This window comes from Dryas octopetala, chromosome 1, assembly GCF_963921425.1.
Source record: "Dryas octopetala chromosome 1, drDryOcto1.1, whole genome shotgun sequence".
Classification (NCBI taxonomy): Eukaryota; Viridiplantae; Streptophyta; class Magnoliopsida; order Rosales; family Rosaceae; genus Dryas; species Dryas octopetala.
In genome coordinates this window covers 23,764,117-23,777,469 of record NC_141366.1, presented here as the reverse complement: position 1 = coordinate 23,777,469, position 13,353 = coordinate 23,764,117, and the positions used below count along the sequence as shown (strand labels likewise).

The 13,353-nt window shown below is 35.0% G+C and overlaps 2 protein-coding genes across 2 annotated transcripts; one reads left to right on the top strand and one right to left on the bottom strand.

Annotated features, from left to right (window-relative positions):
* Window positions 1-575: 575 nt before the first annotated feature.
* Window positions 576-3,839, top strand: LOC147299280 (putative polygalacturonase At3g15720). Its single transcript, XM_086230009.1, has 9 exons — window positions 576-743; window positions 873-1,016; window positions 1,300-1,437; window positions 1,829-2,008; window positions 2,473-2,680; window positions 2,812-2,893; window positions 2,996-3,104; window positions 3,349-3,471; window positions 3,615-3,839. The coding sequence occupies exons 1-9, from the start codon at window positions 576-578 to the stop codon at window positions 3,837-3,839; spliced, it is 1,377 nt and encodes a 458-aa protein (XP_086086135.1).
* A 6,326-nt stretch (window positions 3,840-10,165) lies between these two features.
* Window positions 10,166-11,155, bottom strand: LOC147299279 (mitogen-activated protein kinase kinase kinase 20-like). The gene has a single exon (XM_086230000.1). It carries the CDS (start codon window positions 11,153-11,155, stop codon window positions 10,166-10,168), a length of 990 nt encoding a protein of 329 aa, XP_086086126.1.
* Between the last annotated feature and the right edge of the window lie 2,198 nt (window positions 11,156-13,353).

The following is a 13,353-nucleotide window of genomic DNA, read 5'->3' as shown; positions in this document are numbered from 1 at the left end:
TTCCTTTAATGGATTCACGCATATGCATGGTTAACTAACAAAATCCGCAAATCGCAGAATTAATGTGTTACTTTGACACAGTATCAATAAACTACAACTTCAATTTTTGAAACTAAAATCTAAAGATTTTGAGCTCCACTTTCACTTTGTTAAATATGCATAGAATACGAGCAATTAAGAAATCATTGCCACAAATTTTGGAGCATGCACGTTTTTATAAACATATATAGAATCGGAAACAGAGAAATCACTGCCATAAAATAAAGTTGATGAAAAAAGAAAAGAAAAGCAATTAAAGATTTGAATTGTAGTGTTGGTGAAGAAAGAAATTAAAGGAAAGGATTTGAATTCTAAATAATTTTACCAAAACCAGAATGTGATTGGTTTCAATTAATTTTGCATTCCATAGCTTTCCTACTCGCCATTTTTGCAACCCTAAACCCTATATATACTTCTCAATCGTTCTCCTTTGCCCTTCATCTCAATTCACTCCAAAGGTTATTATTTGTATACCAACCCTTCTCTCTGACTCTGTGTCTCTCTTTGCTGGCTTGCCCTTTTAGCATTAGGAGACTATGCAGGGCCCACTTGCTATCTATTTGCTTATCATTTGGATTTGTATTGCTTCATTACCTAGTTCATCATGTGCTAGACAGCTGATTAATGCTGCAACAGAAAACTCTTTCAATGAGTTTGATTATGGTGATGATGATATTGGGAATGCCCAAACTGTTGATTTACAAGTAAATATTTCTTGTTGGATTAATTCTCTTTTTTTCTTATTCCATTGATTTATTCCAATTTTCTAATGGTTAATTAATTTTTCTTTTCTAATTACTGTGTTTTGATTTTGTGCTACTCTTGAAATGAAGGCCTTCCTGCAAGCATGGGGATCAGCAACAACAAATGTTCGGATTGATGATGATGCTGTTGGGAATGGCGTCCAAGAAACAAAAAATACTTTCAATGTGATTGATTTTGGTGCAGTTGGGAATGGCAGAGCTGATGATTCACAAGTATGTATATGGATTTAAATGCTCAAAAAAAAAAAAAAAATCCATATAGTTTTCTTTTCATTTCATAAATTATCAAAACTCTCCTTTTATTGTCTCATTTAACATTTGATACAAACAATTTAAACGAAAAACTCATATCTAAGTTTTTCATTTTAAATCCTCATATTCAAATGGAAATTACCCTAGTTTTTTTATATTGTTTTTATTTTTCTATTAATTTTTCCCTTTTCTAATCATATATTTTCTTTTACCGTCTGATTTAATTTGTGCTATTGATCGATAGGCCTTCCTCAAAGCATGGGGAGCAGTGTGTGGATCAACTCGAGGCACCCCTACCATGGTCATACCAAAGGGAAAAACATTCTTGTTAAAACCTCTGGCTTTTGATGGTCCTTGCAAGGCTAGTAACGTAAATTTCCAGGTATAAATATACCCTAATTATGCATAACCATATTTTTTGGGATTAATAATGGAATAAAATTAAAGAATGATGACCAAATAAGGAAAACGGACCCATAATTAATTTCTTGGAGTGAAAAATCTTGTAACCTTTTTGTATTCACTATAAAGTTTTCATTAGCTTTGAATTGTAACCTTTTAATTAAATGCATGTATTGAAAATGATCGAGCTATTTAAACATTTGGGCAATGCTATCCAAGAAACAAACGGTGAATCAAACTGTTACAAAAACCGTTTGTTTATTTTATTACAGTTATATATATATGTATATTGTGATTTGTCAATTTTATTTTTAGTCAATAATTTCTACTCACTTATACTTGTAGATTCACCAATATTTTATGCGTTACAGCTTCAAGGAAATATCGTTGCACCATATGGCACTGATGCTTGGTCAAAGAGTGATAAATGGATTAAGTTTTCAAATGTACAAGGCCTAATAATCAATGGAGGAGGTCAAATTGATGGCCAGGGTCTCTTTTGGTGGAAAGCTTGCGTGAACAAGGGCTCTAACTGCCAGCGACGTCCAACTGTAAGCCTTATTTCTTTTCTTTCTCGTAATAACATGTTGAGCCTATTTCATGGTCCATTTTAAAATTTTGGATGTACGTCCGAGGCAAATCATAAAAATGAGATTATCAATCCTAACAAATATTGGGATCCAAAGACCAAAGTGATTGCCTCATTTGACTCTGGTCATGACTAGTACGTCCTGATTTATCCCTCAATGTGATGAGAAATTATTTTGTATAACCGCTATATTGACACGTGATATAACCAGTCTATTTGTTATAATATGAGTAGATGTTATTAATATTATACCCTACTAATATAAACACATCGTCCAGTAATACCCTTATAAGTTGAATTGGTTATACCACATAGCGGTATATCGGTTATACCCTATAATTTTTCCAATGTGATCCAATGATCCGAATATCGGTTATCAAATAAATTTTTTAATAAATTTAATAAATTTATATATAATTGTTGCAGGCTTTGCATCTTCACAAATGTGATGGTCTCGAACTGAGTCATTTGACTCATCTGAATAGCGCGAGAAATCACATAAGCATCAGTGGCTGTAATGGTGCCCAGATTTCTGGAATCTTTATTAGGGCTCCTGAAGAAAGTCCAAACACAGATGGAATTGATATCTCTGATTCAACCAACATTAACATTCGAAATTCATACATAGGAACTGGTACGTACCTAATTGAAAATAATATTTATCAATTAATTAAATCCACAAATTATAATTAACAACCTTTTTAATTTATAATTACAAATATTGGATTATTTCTTCATCTTTATTAATTTCAAATTTATATATAGGTGATGACTGTATTGCCATAAATAGTGGTTCATCCAAGATCAACATTACTAATGTTTTGTGTGGACCAGGCCATGGTATAAGGTAAATCAGTAAATGATTCAACATTGATCCATTAATACTAAGTGAAATATATGTTGAATTGCTAGATTAATATTTATATATATATACATAATTTGTATGTAGTGTGGGAAGTCTTGGTCAAAATGGAGAATTTAGCACAGTAGAGGAGGTACATGTGGCAAATTGCACCTTCAAGGGAACACAAAATGGAGTGAGAATCAAGACATGGCAGGTAATTAAGTCATTAATATTTTACACTACTTATTTTGTCAGTCTAGCTTAGTTACTTTATATATATGCTAATGCTACGATTAATAGAAAAAAATTGTATGTGACAATGATATGCCACTCCCTCTTACAATATATGTGGAAAGCCACCTTTATTTGATGGAGTTTACATGCATTTGCGAGAGGGAAGTTACACGAGTCACATAGAAAAATTCCTCTGATTAATGACTATTTAAACTTTTTTATAGGGCGGGTCAGGGTTTGCTAGGAAAATCAGTTTTGAGGCAATCACAGTTCAAGCAACCCAGAACCCTATCATCATAGACCAACACTACTATGCTAGACTCACGGGATCACTTGATCTTAGGAAGGTACGTGAGAAATTTAATCCATGCATGCAGTCATGCAGATATATAGTTTATGGATATTTAATTATCGATATTCGTCTACTATGAAATATTTTCTTATTAGACAGTTTGTTTGATTCTATTGTATTGAATATGTATGCATGCAGCATGTACAAGTGAGCGATGTTACGTACCGTAACATTCGTGGAACTTCTGTGGACGAGAAAGCGATTAATTTGGACTGTGGTGGAGGTGGGTGCACCAACATTGTGATGGATAACATTGATATAACTTCGTCTGTTTCGAACAAGAAGACTTATGCCTTCTGCAAAAATGCCCATGGCACAAGTACCTTGTCTTCTCCTAATGTGCCATGCCTTTATGCACATTAGTCTATACTTTATACTTTGTAACACAATATTATAAGTAATAATAATAATAATGGAAATCCCAGTTTTGCTCCAATTTTTCCTCAATTTACAAATTATCATTTAATTGTTTCACGTTTCAATGTTGTATATTCATGCCTTAATATTGCTTGTGCTCTGCTGTCCATGACTCTTTGCGTGTGTGTGTCTGCAATGCGTGTGTAAAGTGTGTGCAAACAAATGATTAAGATTTTACAATAAGCTCTATTACTACGAATTTCTCTATGTGGAGCTGAGGCAGGATCGAGGCATGACGTATAAAGCTTGCTCACGCTTACTATGTATCTTGCCCCTTAGTATAGGAAGTAGGAACCGTCTTTGAGGCATTTTAACAAACACATTCGCCTCCACTTGTTAAGAAAAGTTGAAGGGTTAAAGGAAAGTTGCATACTGTTCAACTGCATATATGACACAAGTCATATGAATAGCAGAATATGTGATTGATACATTTACAAAGATAGTTTGTTGAGGCTCAAAAAATACCCTGGCCACGTGGAGGGCCGGGATGGACCACAACACGCCTCATTGTCGGTAACGGCGGCGTTTTCGACCTTTGGAGCGGGTGTTCCACTAATCATATTGGAGTAGCCGATTAGAAGAATATATTACTAATTGCGAACAATAAAGATGAAAATGTAAAAGGGCCAAATTAAATATATAATTTCTAACAAACGATTGTGCGATATATAGAAAATGAACGAGAAAAATTTATCTAAGTTCTTTTCTTACCTAAATAGCTTAGCTAGCTAGGACTTTGACAATGAAAAACCAAAATGTAAAAAAAAAAAATAGCAACATGAATTTGAAAGAGTGCTTGACAGAAAATAAAATTTAAAATAAATTCAAAGGAAATTGCATAAATATAAAAGAATTAAAGACAATTAAAAGAAGTTTGAGATGCTAGACTAATGAAAATAAGGAAAGATTTGAGAAATAAAAGCAGTTGGGCTGATTTGGGGGCAAAAAGGTTGCCGGGAATTTCACATTTTCGTGAGTTTTTGGGGAGTTGTGTGGAGGGTTGATTGTTCTCCTTTAATTGTCTTGTCTCTTTCTTTTTATATTCAGCATTTTCTTTTTTTCCCAACTTTTGGTAGCTACGTGTGTGGGCTGAAAATGAATTACTTTTGGAGAGTAGTAGACAACTGTAATTGATTAGCTTTAGAGGTGGACAACTATAGTTGAACTTGAGAATGAGATAAGATTGAGTTTTAGCTGAGTCACTTTTGGTCTTGCAAAATGTTCACCCGAGAGGCTTTAGTCGAGCAAATGTTGGTACTGGGCCGTGAGGCTTGTGATCAACTATGCTAAAGGCTTCTATACAACTCTCAACTCTCGGTAGAAACCAATTCATCCATAAAATAGGATAATATACTCATCGTTACTTTCTCTCAACCTCAAATTAAAATCTTTCTTCAATAGACAAAAGTCACAAAATGATGACATTTAGGCCCACCAAAAATATTCCAAGATGCAATTCGATCTTTAGGTGTCTACGACCAATGTCTCCTACAATCTTTCTTGATTGATATATATATATGTATATATGTATGTATGTATAAATCATCGCCTTTCTCTTATTTCTCATCTTGCTGACATCTTACTAAAAAAACACAGCAAGTCCTCTTTCAATCCAAAAAATATTCATGTGGGCCACCCATTTTGGGTGGGGTATAAACAAAGTTCCTTTAACCCTTGCCCTTTTTCAATTAGGTCTTCTATAATGGTGATCCTCAAATACCTAATACCCAAATCAATTTTGGATATCAAAAGTGTAAATATATATATTTTGGAGATCACCACCACAATGATATTGAGGCCCAAATATAGGGATATTAATATTTAACTACTTAATCTTAAAATTGATTAAATGCCCGTTAATTAAATATTTAAAATATTTTATGATTAACAATATTATATCATTATTAATAATTTAATTAGCTCTTCAAAATGACACTAATATTAATATATTAATATTAGAATATTAAAAACGTTAAACACAATACAATTTATTTCATTTCATAATACAAACACATAAACTAAACCACAAACACATAAACTACACAAAATTGGCCCCTCAAGCATATGGTGCGCCTCCCGCTTGGATCCATATGTGCTCAATCAAATTTTCCTTCAAGTGTGCATTCACACGTCTGTTCCTAATCAAATTGCAACAGACATTCTTCTCAGGTAAAGATGATGGAAGCCCACCTTGTATGCTTGGTTCCACACCATCATATTCTGCTTCTGTCCTTCTAATCGCCTCTTCCACGTTAAATTCATTAATCAAGACCTCTAACCATATTGAATTCACTAAATTTGATAAAAATGTGGTGTAAAAGAGAAAATTATGTGAAGAAAAAACTAAGAAGAATGAGGTTTATATAGAATTTTTGGTGTACTAGCCGTTATAAAATTAAAGGGAATTTTAAAAAAAATTCTGAATTTTTTTCGAATTTTTCTATATTTATTATTATTATTATTATTTTCAAAAATTACATTTAACTGATCTGGGCCATTGATTTTCAACGACACGCAGATCTGAGCCGGGAATTGCAAATCAAAACAAAGCCAAAACTTCATGCAGGAGTCGTTGCTTTTCAATTACCCATCATATCACCATCCATTCCTTTATTCTAACTGTGGGGCCCGCATGCAGCCTTGACATCATGAGCTTTTCTATCAGCTTTTATTTGTTGGTGGGTCAGCCATTTAATTTGGTTTTGGATATAGTCTATATCCAACATTGGGGATAGCTTTTGGATCTCAAAAAATTATGGGAATCACATTCCGGCTCATTGTGGCTGGACTATACCCATTTTATACCCAAAAAATAAGTTTGGGGATCAAATTCAGGCTGCATTGTAGAAGGCCTTAGTGTAGAGGGACATCCGATTGAAGAGGCCAAGGTTTTGATCTAGTCTTTTGCTCCTTCATTCTGGTTTTCCTCCTTAAGTGTAATAAAGTAGCCCATCAACTTGCCAGGCATGCTCTTAGTTGCTTTTTGTTAAATTGGAAAGAATCAAACAATGAATCTATGTATCTTAATTCTAACTTGATCATTACCCTAGCCACCCCACCAATTTTGCTCCAATTTTTTGCTCAATTTATAACTAGCTAGCTGTCAGCTAGCATGCTCTTAGTTAATTTGCAGGAGGTCATGTATTGGCTGGGATGAACCTCCCTAGCTTGTATACTTTTTTGGATTCTAATCTATTGCATTCTTAATCCTTCAATGAAAGTGTTTAAAAAAAAAGAAACAAACAAACGCTTAATTCAATGAATAAAGTTCTCCTTTGATAAGCTCTTGAGGTTAGTCCAAATGGTGAGGGTGGATGGAATAATGGGTTATGGTTAGAATAGGTGTATGGTTCAATTTCATTCAATGTAACAAAAATAAAAATAAAAGTCAGAAATTAAATAAAAGGAGAACGACAAGTATCCTGGTCCACTTTGGACATAAATAACATTTAGGTTTTTTTTTTTTTTTTTTTTAAGTCGAGTTGAAAAAGACTGATAACTCAGTTCACGCGCTATAGAGCACTCATAGCCTAGTCCACTTTAATGAAATGCACATGATGTCATGGAACCTATCGAGCGCTCTGTGAATAGTAGCAACTGCTCAACACTGTGCACCGAGTGCTCGGCAATTGCTACTATCCAATCATTTGGTTAATAATCTTACCAAATCATTTTTGGTATTTTTTTTTTATTTTTAGGTATATTCAATGATTTCACTTGCTTTTTGGTTTTTGTATTTCATGTTTTGGTTGGTACGTGTTTCCTAGTTTTTACTTAATATTTTGGTATTTTCTCTTCTTTTGGTATATTAATTTTTTCAGAAAATTACCAATTTGGTCTACTTTGTTTCGGTTTGGTCCACAAATTTTTTTTTGTTATCATTATAATCCACGAACTTTCAGACGCTTCTCATTTTGGTCCATTATGTCCCATATTTTTTAGTTTTTCTTCTCAATTTTGACCCAACTTTTAACCTATCAAATATCCACCAAATTCATCAATTTTATACTAGTTTTGAAGATATGAATCTCCTCTTTATAACGTGTAAAAAGCATTCAAAACGGGGTTATAAAATTTGAAATAGATGATCACAAAGTAAGCTATATGAAATTGTCCCATTTGTTAAGAAAATTTTCAGATTTTTAAATTTCTTTCAACTTCAATTTCCTTCGAATTCAACACCTCAAATCAATTTTTTAGGCTACTAGAAACATTTTTAAAGTCTCCAAATCCATCACACAACCTCAAAACAACTTAAAAATCAAAATCTCAAGTAAGAACATAAAACCCCAAAACTGAAAAAATTTATAAGTACACCACAACCCAAATTCTCTTTCAATTCTCATTCATTTCCTAGGTTGTTTGGGTCACAAAAAGAAGAGACTTTAAACATGTTTCTAGTAGAGTAGAAACACGGGTAATAAACCAAGTATTAATCGTGAGCTGATCAATTTCCCGAGCTTCGGCCTTTAACCTTGGGATGCGCTGTTAGGTTACTGGCTTAAAAATTCTCATGGGCTTCTTGGTCGGCCCAAAATCTTCCCAGCTTACTACGTTCTTGGGCTTAAATATCAGTTTGGGCAAAAAATGAGCTGCAAACCTCTTCTCGGTACGTTGCCCTTGTCCAATCAACTTATTGAATATGCTTCATTCCTTTTCCATTTATATATATATATATGGGGAAGGGGTATTCGAAGATCTCTTTTAATGTTGAAAACATAAAATACTATTAGAATTTAGATCAATAGTTGGTTTTGTAGATACTTGGTTGCTTTGGTATCGTAAAATAACAAAACCATGATACACTACATATGTGTCAAAAGCTCATTGCATATAGTCATTTGTATGCAAATACATCAACTTCCTCGATCAACCTTAAAAACAAATTACACGACATGCACATTAATCTTAATACTACATAAACATAAAGCTAATAAAATTGAGTGTAATAAACAGAAATAGACGCCTAAAAATATGGGCATTAGAGTTAATCCGAAAAATGATTATAATAAGAGATGCCGATGTGTAATTTATTAGATTATTGGATGCTGACATGACTACACAATCAAAGGACTAAAGTTAGATTTCAAATATCCAATATGTTTATATTATAAAACCATCTTTCCCAAGGATTAAAATATAATAAACCGAAAAAAAAAAAAAAATACATGATCATAATAGATACAACTAGCCCCTCAGTCACTACAATATCAAGACTAATAAAACTAAACAAAACTATTTCGGACAATTATATAGTAATCATCGAAGTCACTATATATTCTTTAGTGAATGAATTTAATATCGATGTTTCTAAAAATGATCATGATCTTTCATTTCTTTGATCACCCAATAAAAAAAAAAAAAAAAAAAAAGAGCTAGTATATATGCTCATATTGCTAAGTAGAGAACTAGTCAAAGATCTCAATGCCAAATGATCACAATATGTATGATAAATTGCCTGTTGTAGGTATGTCATTGGCTCCTATAGGCTTACTGGAAGCCATGACAAAGTGTACAGAAAACTAATCGTTAAGAGCCATTGTTGTAGTAAGGCACATTTATTAATTTTAACACATCAAAAGGAGGAAAGTAGACAAGACAAGTTTGTGTAGAGGAGTCTAAGATCTCAAGGACTAATGGTCACCATGCATGTATGTGATTAAAGATCTCAAGGAGTAACTGGCGAAGTGTAATTGATACACAAACTTCAGGTCAGTTCATATCTAGCATTGAGAAGTGTATGTCCTCAGCCTGGAGCAGAGGGCAAGTCCAAGAAGAAACTTGACCACTAATACTTGCTGCACTCTCTGTGGTCACAACATGTAAACTCTGCATCATCTCTTAATTTGTTGATTGCCCTAGATTCAGATTAGGAAAAAAAAAAAACCATAACAGAACAAACTCTAAAATTCTGAAATTAGGCAAAACCATAACAGAACAAATAGCCCTTATTGAATAATTGATCAGAAAACCAAATAATTGGAACAAGCAATCAGGCAAAAGGGAGGCTGCAAAACTAGATTCTAAACATCACCAACTGCATTATACAATTTAGACCACAATATATAGAGAAAACTAGCCCTTCAGTTTGTGCAGTATAGGACTAATAAAAGCAAACAAAAATTTAATTAGGACCAAAATTTGAATCATTCTGTACAATGCTATCTTATTAAACTTAACTGATTGATTAGGGTGACTTTACAAATTAAAAGTAAAAGAACAAAAGAAAATTACATATTGTTACTCAGTTCATCCCATCAACCTGTCTCTTTTTATTGCCCAACTGGTATAGCGAAACCTGGAGGCAGAGGCTGAAATCTGGGAACCATAATTGTCTGCCTACGATCGACTTCTAATGTTTGTGACGACGCTACGAATGGATGCTTCAAGAGGTTTTCAGCAGTAAGAATGTCTTCCGACTTAATGGCTAGGCATTTGTTGAGAAAATCCTTGCCCAAATCTGATACTTCAGCAGGAATATTGGGAGTGAATGATTGCTCAACAATCAAGTCCAGGAAATCCTCAAGATCCGAAAGAGGCTTCAAATCCCAGGGGGGGTTTCCGGTTAGCATGTTGAGTACAATGCAACCAACGGCCCAGATATCAGAGGATTGATCCTGCAGGTTATTAAACAAAACGTCTGGGGATAGATACATAGGAGTTCCTCTCCATCCATCCACTTTCTCTTTGGTTCTTTTAGCCAATCCCAAATCTGCAACCTTGGCCACAAAGTTAACACTACCACTTGTTGTACAAGTAGGCACAAGAAGAATGTTATCCGGCTTCAAATCGCAGTGCACATAACGGCACTTATGAATGTGTTTTACCCCTTCAAGAATATCCCTGGTAACCTTTCTAACAACCGATTCAGGCAATCCCGGACTACCCGAATTTCTTATGAGATCACCAAGCGTTCCACCAGAGGCAAATTCCAAGATCAAGTTGTAGACCCTCTCATCCTTGTCACTTTTTGTGACTTCTTCACCATAGTACTCAATAACATAAGGGCAGCCCTTAATGTTGCAGAGGACATCTGCCTCATCCAGAAGGGATTCGGAAGCAGAGACCGTGGCAGATTTCACAGCCATGACTCCAGACGTATCACCAAGCTCCGATATCGATCTCTTGGAAAGGGCAAGAAAAACGGACCCGAAACTTCCTTTTCCGATCAGCTCCTCCCTCACCCACTCCACTCCATCACCCCACTTGCTACGCTTTTCTCCTAACTTTCCTGACTCTTCTTCAGCCTTTCTCTTCATCATGAAACTTGAATCACACAACAAATAGCTACTAAGTGCTAATGGATTCTTGGGGTTTTAGTTATTCTGAGATTGTGCGGCTGGCTTGTGCCTTAAAATGTTTAATATATATAGTCTAGAGATTAGAGGAAGATGCAATGATTGAAGGTGCTGTGGGTTTCGGGTTTAAGCTAGGAGAGTAGCTAGGAGAGTAGCGGTGGTGGTCTTACTTGGAAACCAAGCTACTAATTAATTCACGATAAGAAAGAAAAGTGGAAGGTAAGAAATTAATATCGCAAAAGATTCTTTATTTAAACTAAATAAAATTTGGAAATTAAGTTTCTCGTTCAAAAGATATATCGCCAAAGATTTTTTCAACCACTTAATAAAATAAAATAAAAGATTTTTTCAACCAATCAACTCTTTCTTATTTTTTAAATGTATATGTTTCACATTTTCAAAATTTTCACAAATAAATAGAAAGTTAACATACTATTTTTTTTTATGAGTGCATTAACTTTAAGGTACTCACAGCCCAAAAAGTTAATCAAAAACACTCAATCTCACAAATTTAATTTTAAAGTAACATCAACCCACCAACAACCATAAATTTAATTTTCAGGTAACATCTACCCACTTAGAACCACAAATTTAATTTTCAAGTAACATAAACTCACCCATAATCCAAAATAGCTTCAGTACTATGCAAACAAATTTAATTGTAAAAACTTTCAATTTTCACTTACAGTTTCAGTTTTCACTCGCAGTTTCAGTTATGGAGAACACTCTTATAAAGTCGCAGTTTTAGTTGTCTGACACAGTTAACAAACTCAAAAAGTCGCAGTTTCAGTTCAAAGTTGCAGTTTGCATTTTTATTTTGCAATTTCAGTTCATAATTTAAATATTTTTCTAGATCTGAGTTCTAGATCTTTTGACCCAAAAAAAAAAAAGTTCCAGATCTGTGAAGAAGAAGAAGAACAAGAAGATGATGAAGCTAGAGAGACATAGCGGAGAGAGAGAGAGAGAGAGAGAGAGAGAGAGAGAGAGAGAGAAGAGCAAAGAGAAAGACAAAAAATAAGAAATAAAATGGCAATTTACTATATTTCAAAATAAGCCAGCTGGCATCCGCTGCTGCAATACAACTAATAGTTACCTTGTTGTTAAATAAAATTAATTGGTGCACTAAAGATTAAATAAGATGCATAACATGCACCCTATAGTAATTATTCTTTTTTTATTGCACAAGGTTTCCTAATTGCATCCAATTACAAAACAAATAATGAAAGACATCAAAGTTTAGTTTCCTATTTTGTTCTTGATTATGATCGAATATCTGCTTAGCCGACTAGCCTTCTTGCAATCCTTTCCTTGAACAGTATGGCTAATTCAAACAGCATTGTCATCATTCATCTTTGACTTTGTAACGTAATTAGATCTAACGGCCACAACCTTATGTCATAAGTTGTGTTATTTAAAAAGTGTCATAGATCCTGACCTATCACGGGTAATAAACCAAGTATTTATTTTAGGGGGGGACTATTCAGACCACCCAAAAGGGCTAAGTTGACCACTCTCTCATTTTTTTGCCCCTGAATTAAATTAAAAAAAAAACTCATTTTTTCAGATTTGGCCGGCCACCCATCCCACCACCGGCGCGGCCCCACCCCTTCCCATCGTCGGCACAACCCCACCCACCCCCGATCTCCCTTCACTCTCTCTTCCTTCCTCCCTCTCTCTGCCTCCCTCGCTCACCGGACCACCATGGGTGGCCGACACGACCCCCAATCTGGAGGTCTATGGGGTCGTGCCGGCCACCCATAATGGCCCGGTGAGGGAGGGAGGCAGAGAGAGGGAAGAGATAGGGAGGGAGCTAGGCAAAGATAGAGAAGAGAGAGTGAGGGAGGCAGAGAGAGAGAGAAGGGAGATCGGGGGTAGGGTGGGGTCGCGCCAACAATGGGGAGGGGTGGGGTCATGCCGGCGGTGGGGAGGGGTGGGGTTGCGCCGGCAGTGGGGATGGGTGGCCGGCCAAATTGGAAAAATGAGTTTTTTTTTTAATGCAGAGGCAAAATAGGAAAAAAAAAGGGCAAAAAAATGAGAGGGTGGTTAACTCAGTCCTTTTGGGTGGTCTGAATAGTCCCCCCCCTTTATTTTAACCTTGGGGATGCACTGTTAGGTTATTGGGCTGATAATTCTCATGGGCTTCTTGGTCGGCCCAAACTCTT

Bases quoted from the DNA above. Each gene is read 5' to 3' on its own strand.
- LOC147299280 (XM_086230009.1), top strand. From the start codon at position 576: ATGCAGGGCCCACTTGCTATCTATTTGCTTATCATTTGGATTTGTATT. The intron at 744-872 runs GTAAATATTTCT...CTTGAAATGAAG, and splicing joins CCCAAACTGTTGATTTACAA to GCCTTCCTGCAAGCATGGGG. The intron at 2,009-2,472 runs GTAAGCCTTATT...TAATTGTTGCAG, and splicing joins ACTGCCAGCGACGTCCAACT to GCTTTGCATCTTCACAAATG.
- LOC147299279 (XM_086230000.1), bottom strand. From the start codon at position 11,155: ATGATGAAGAGAAAGGCTGAAGAAGAGTCAGGAAAGTTAGGAGAAAAG.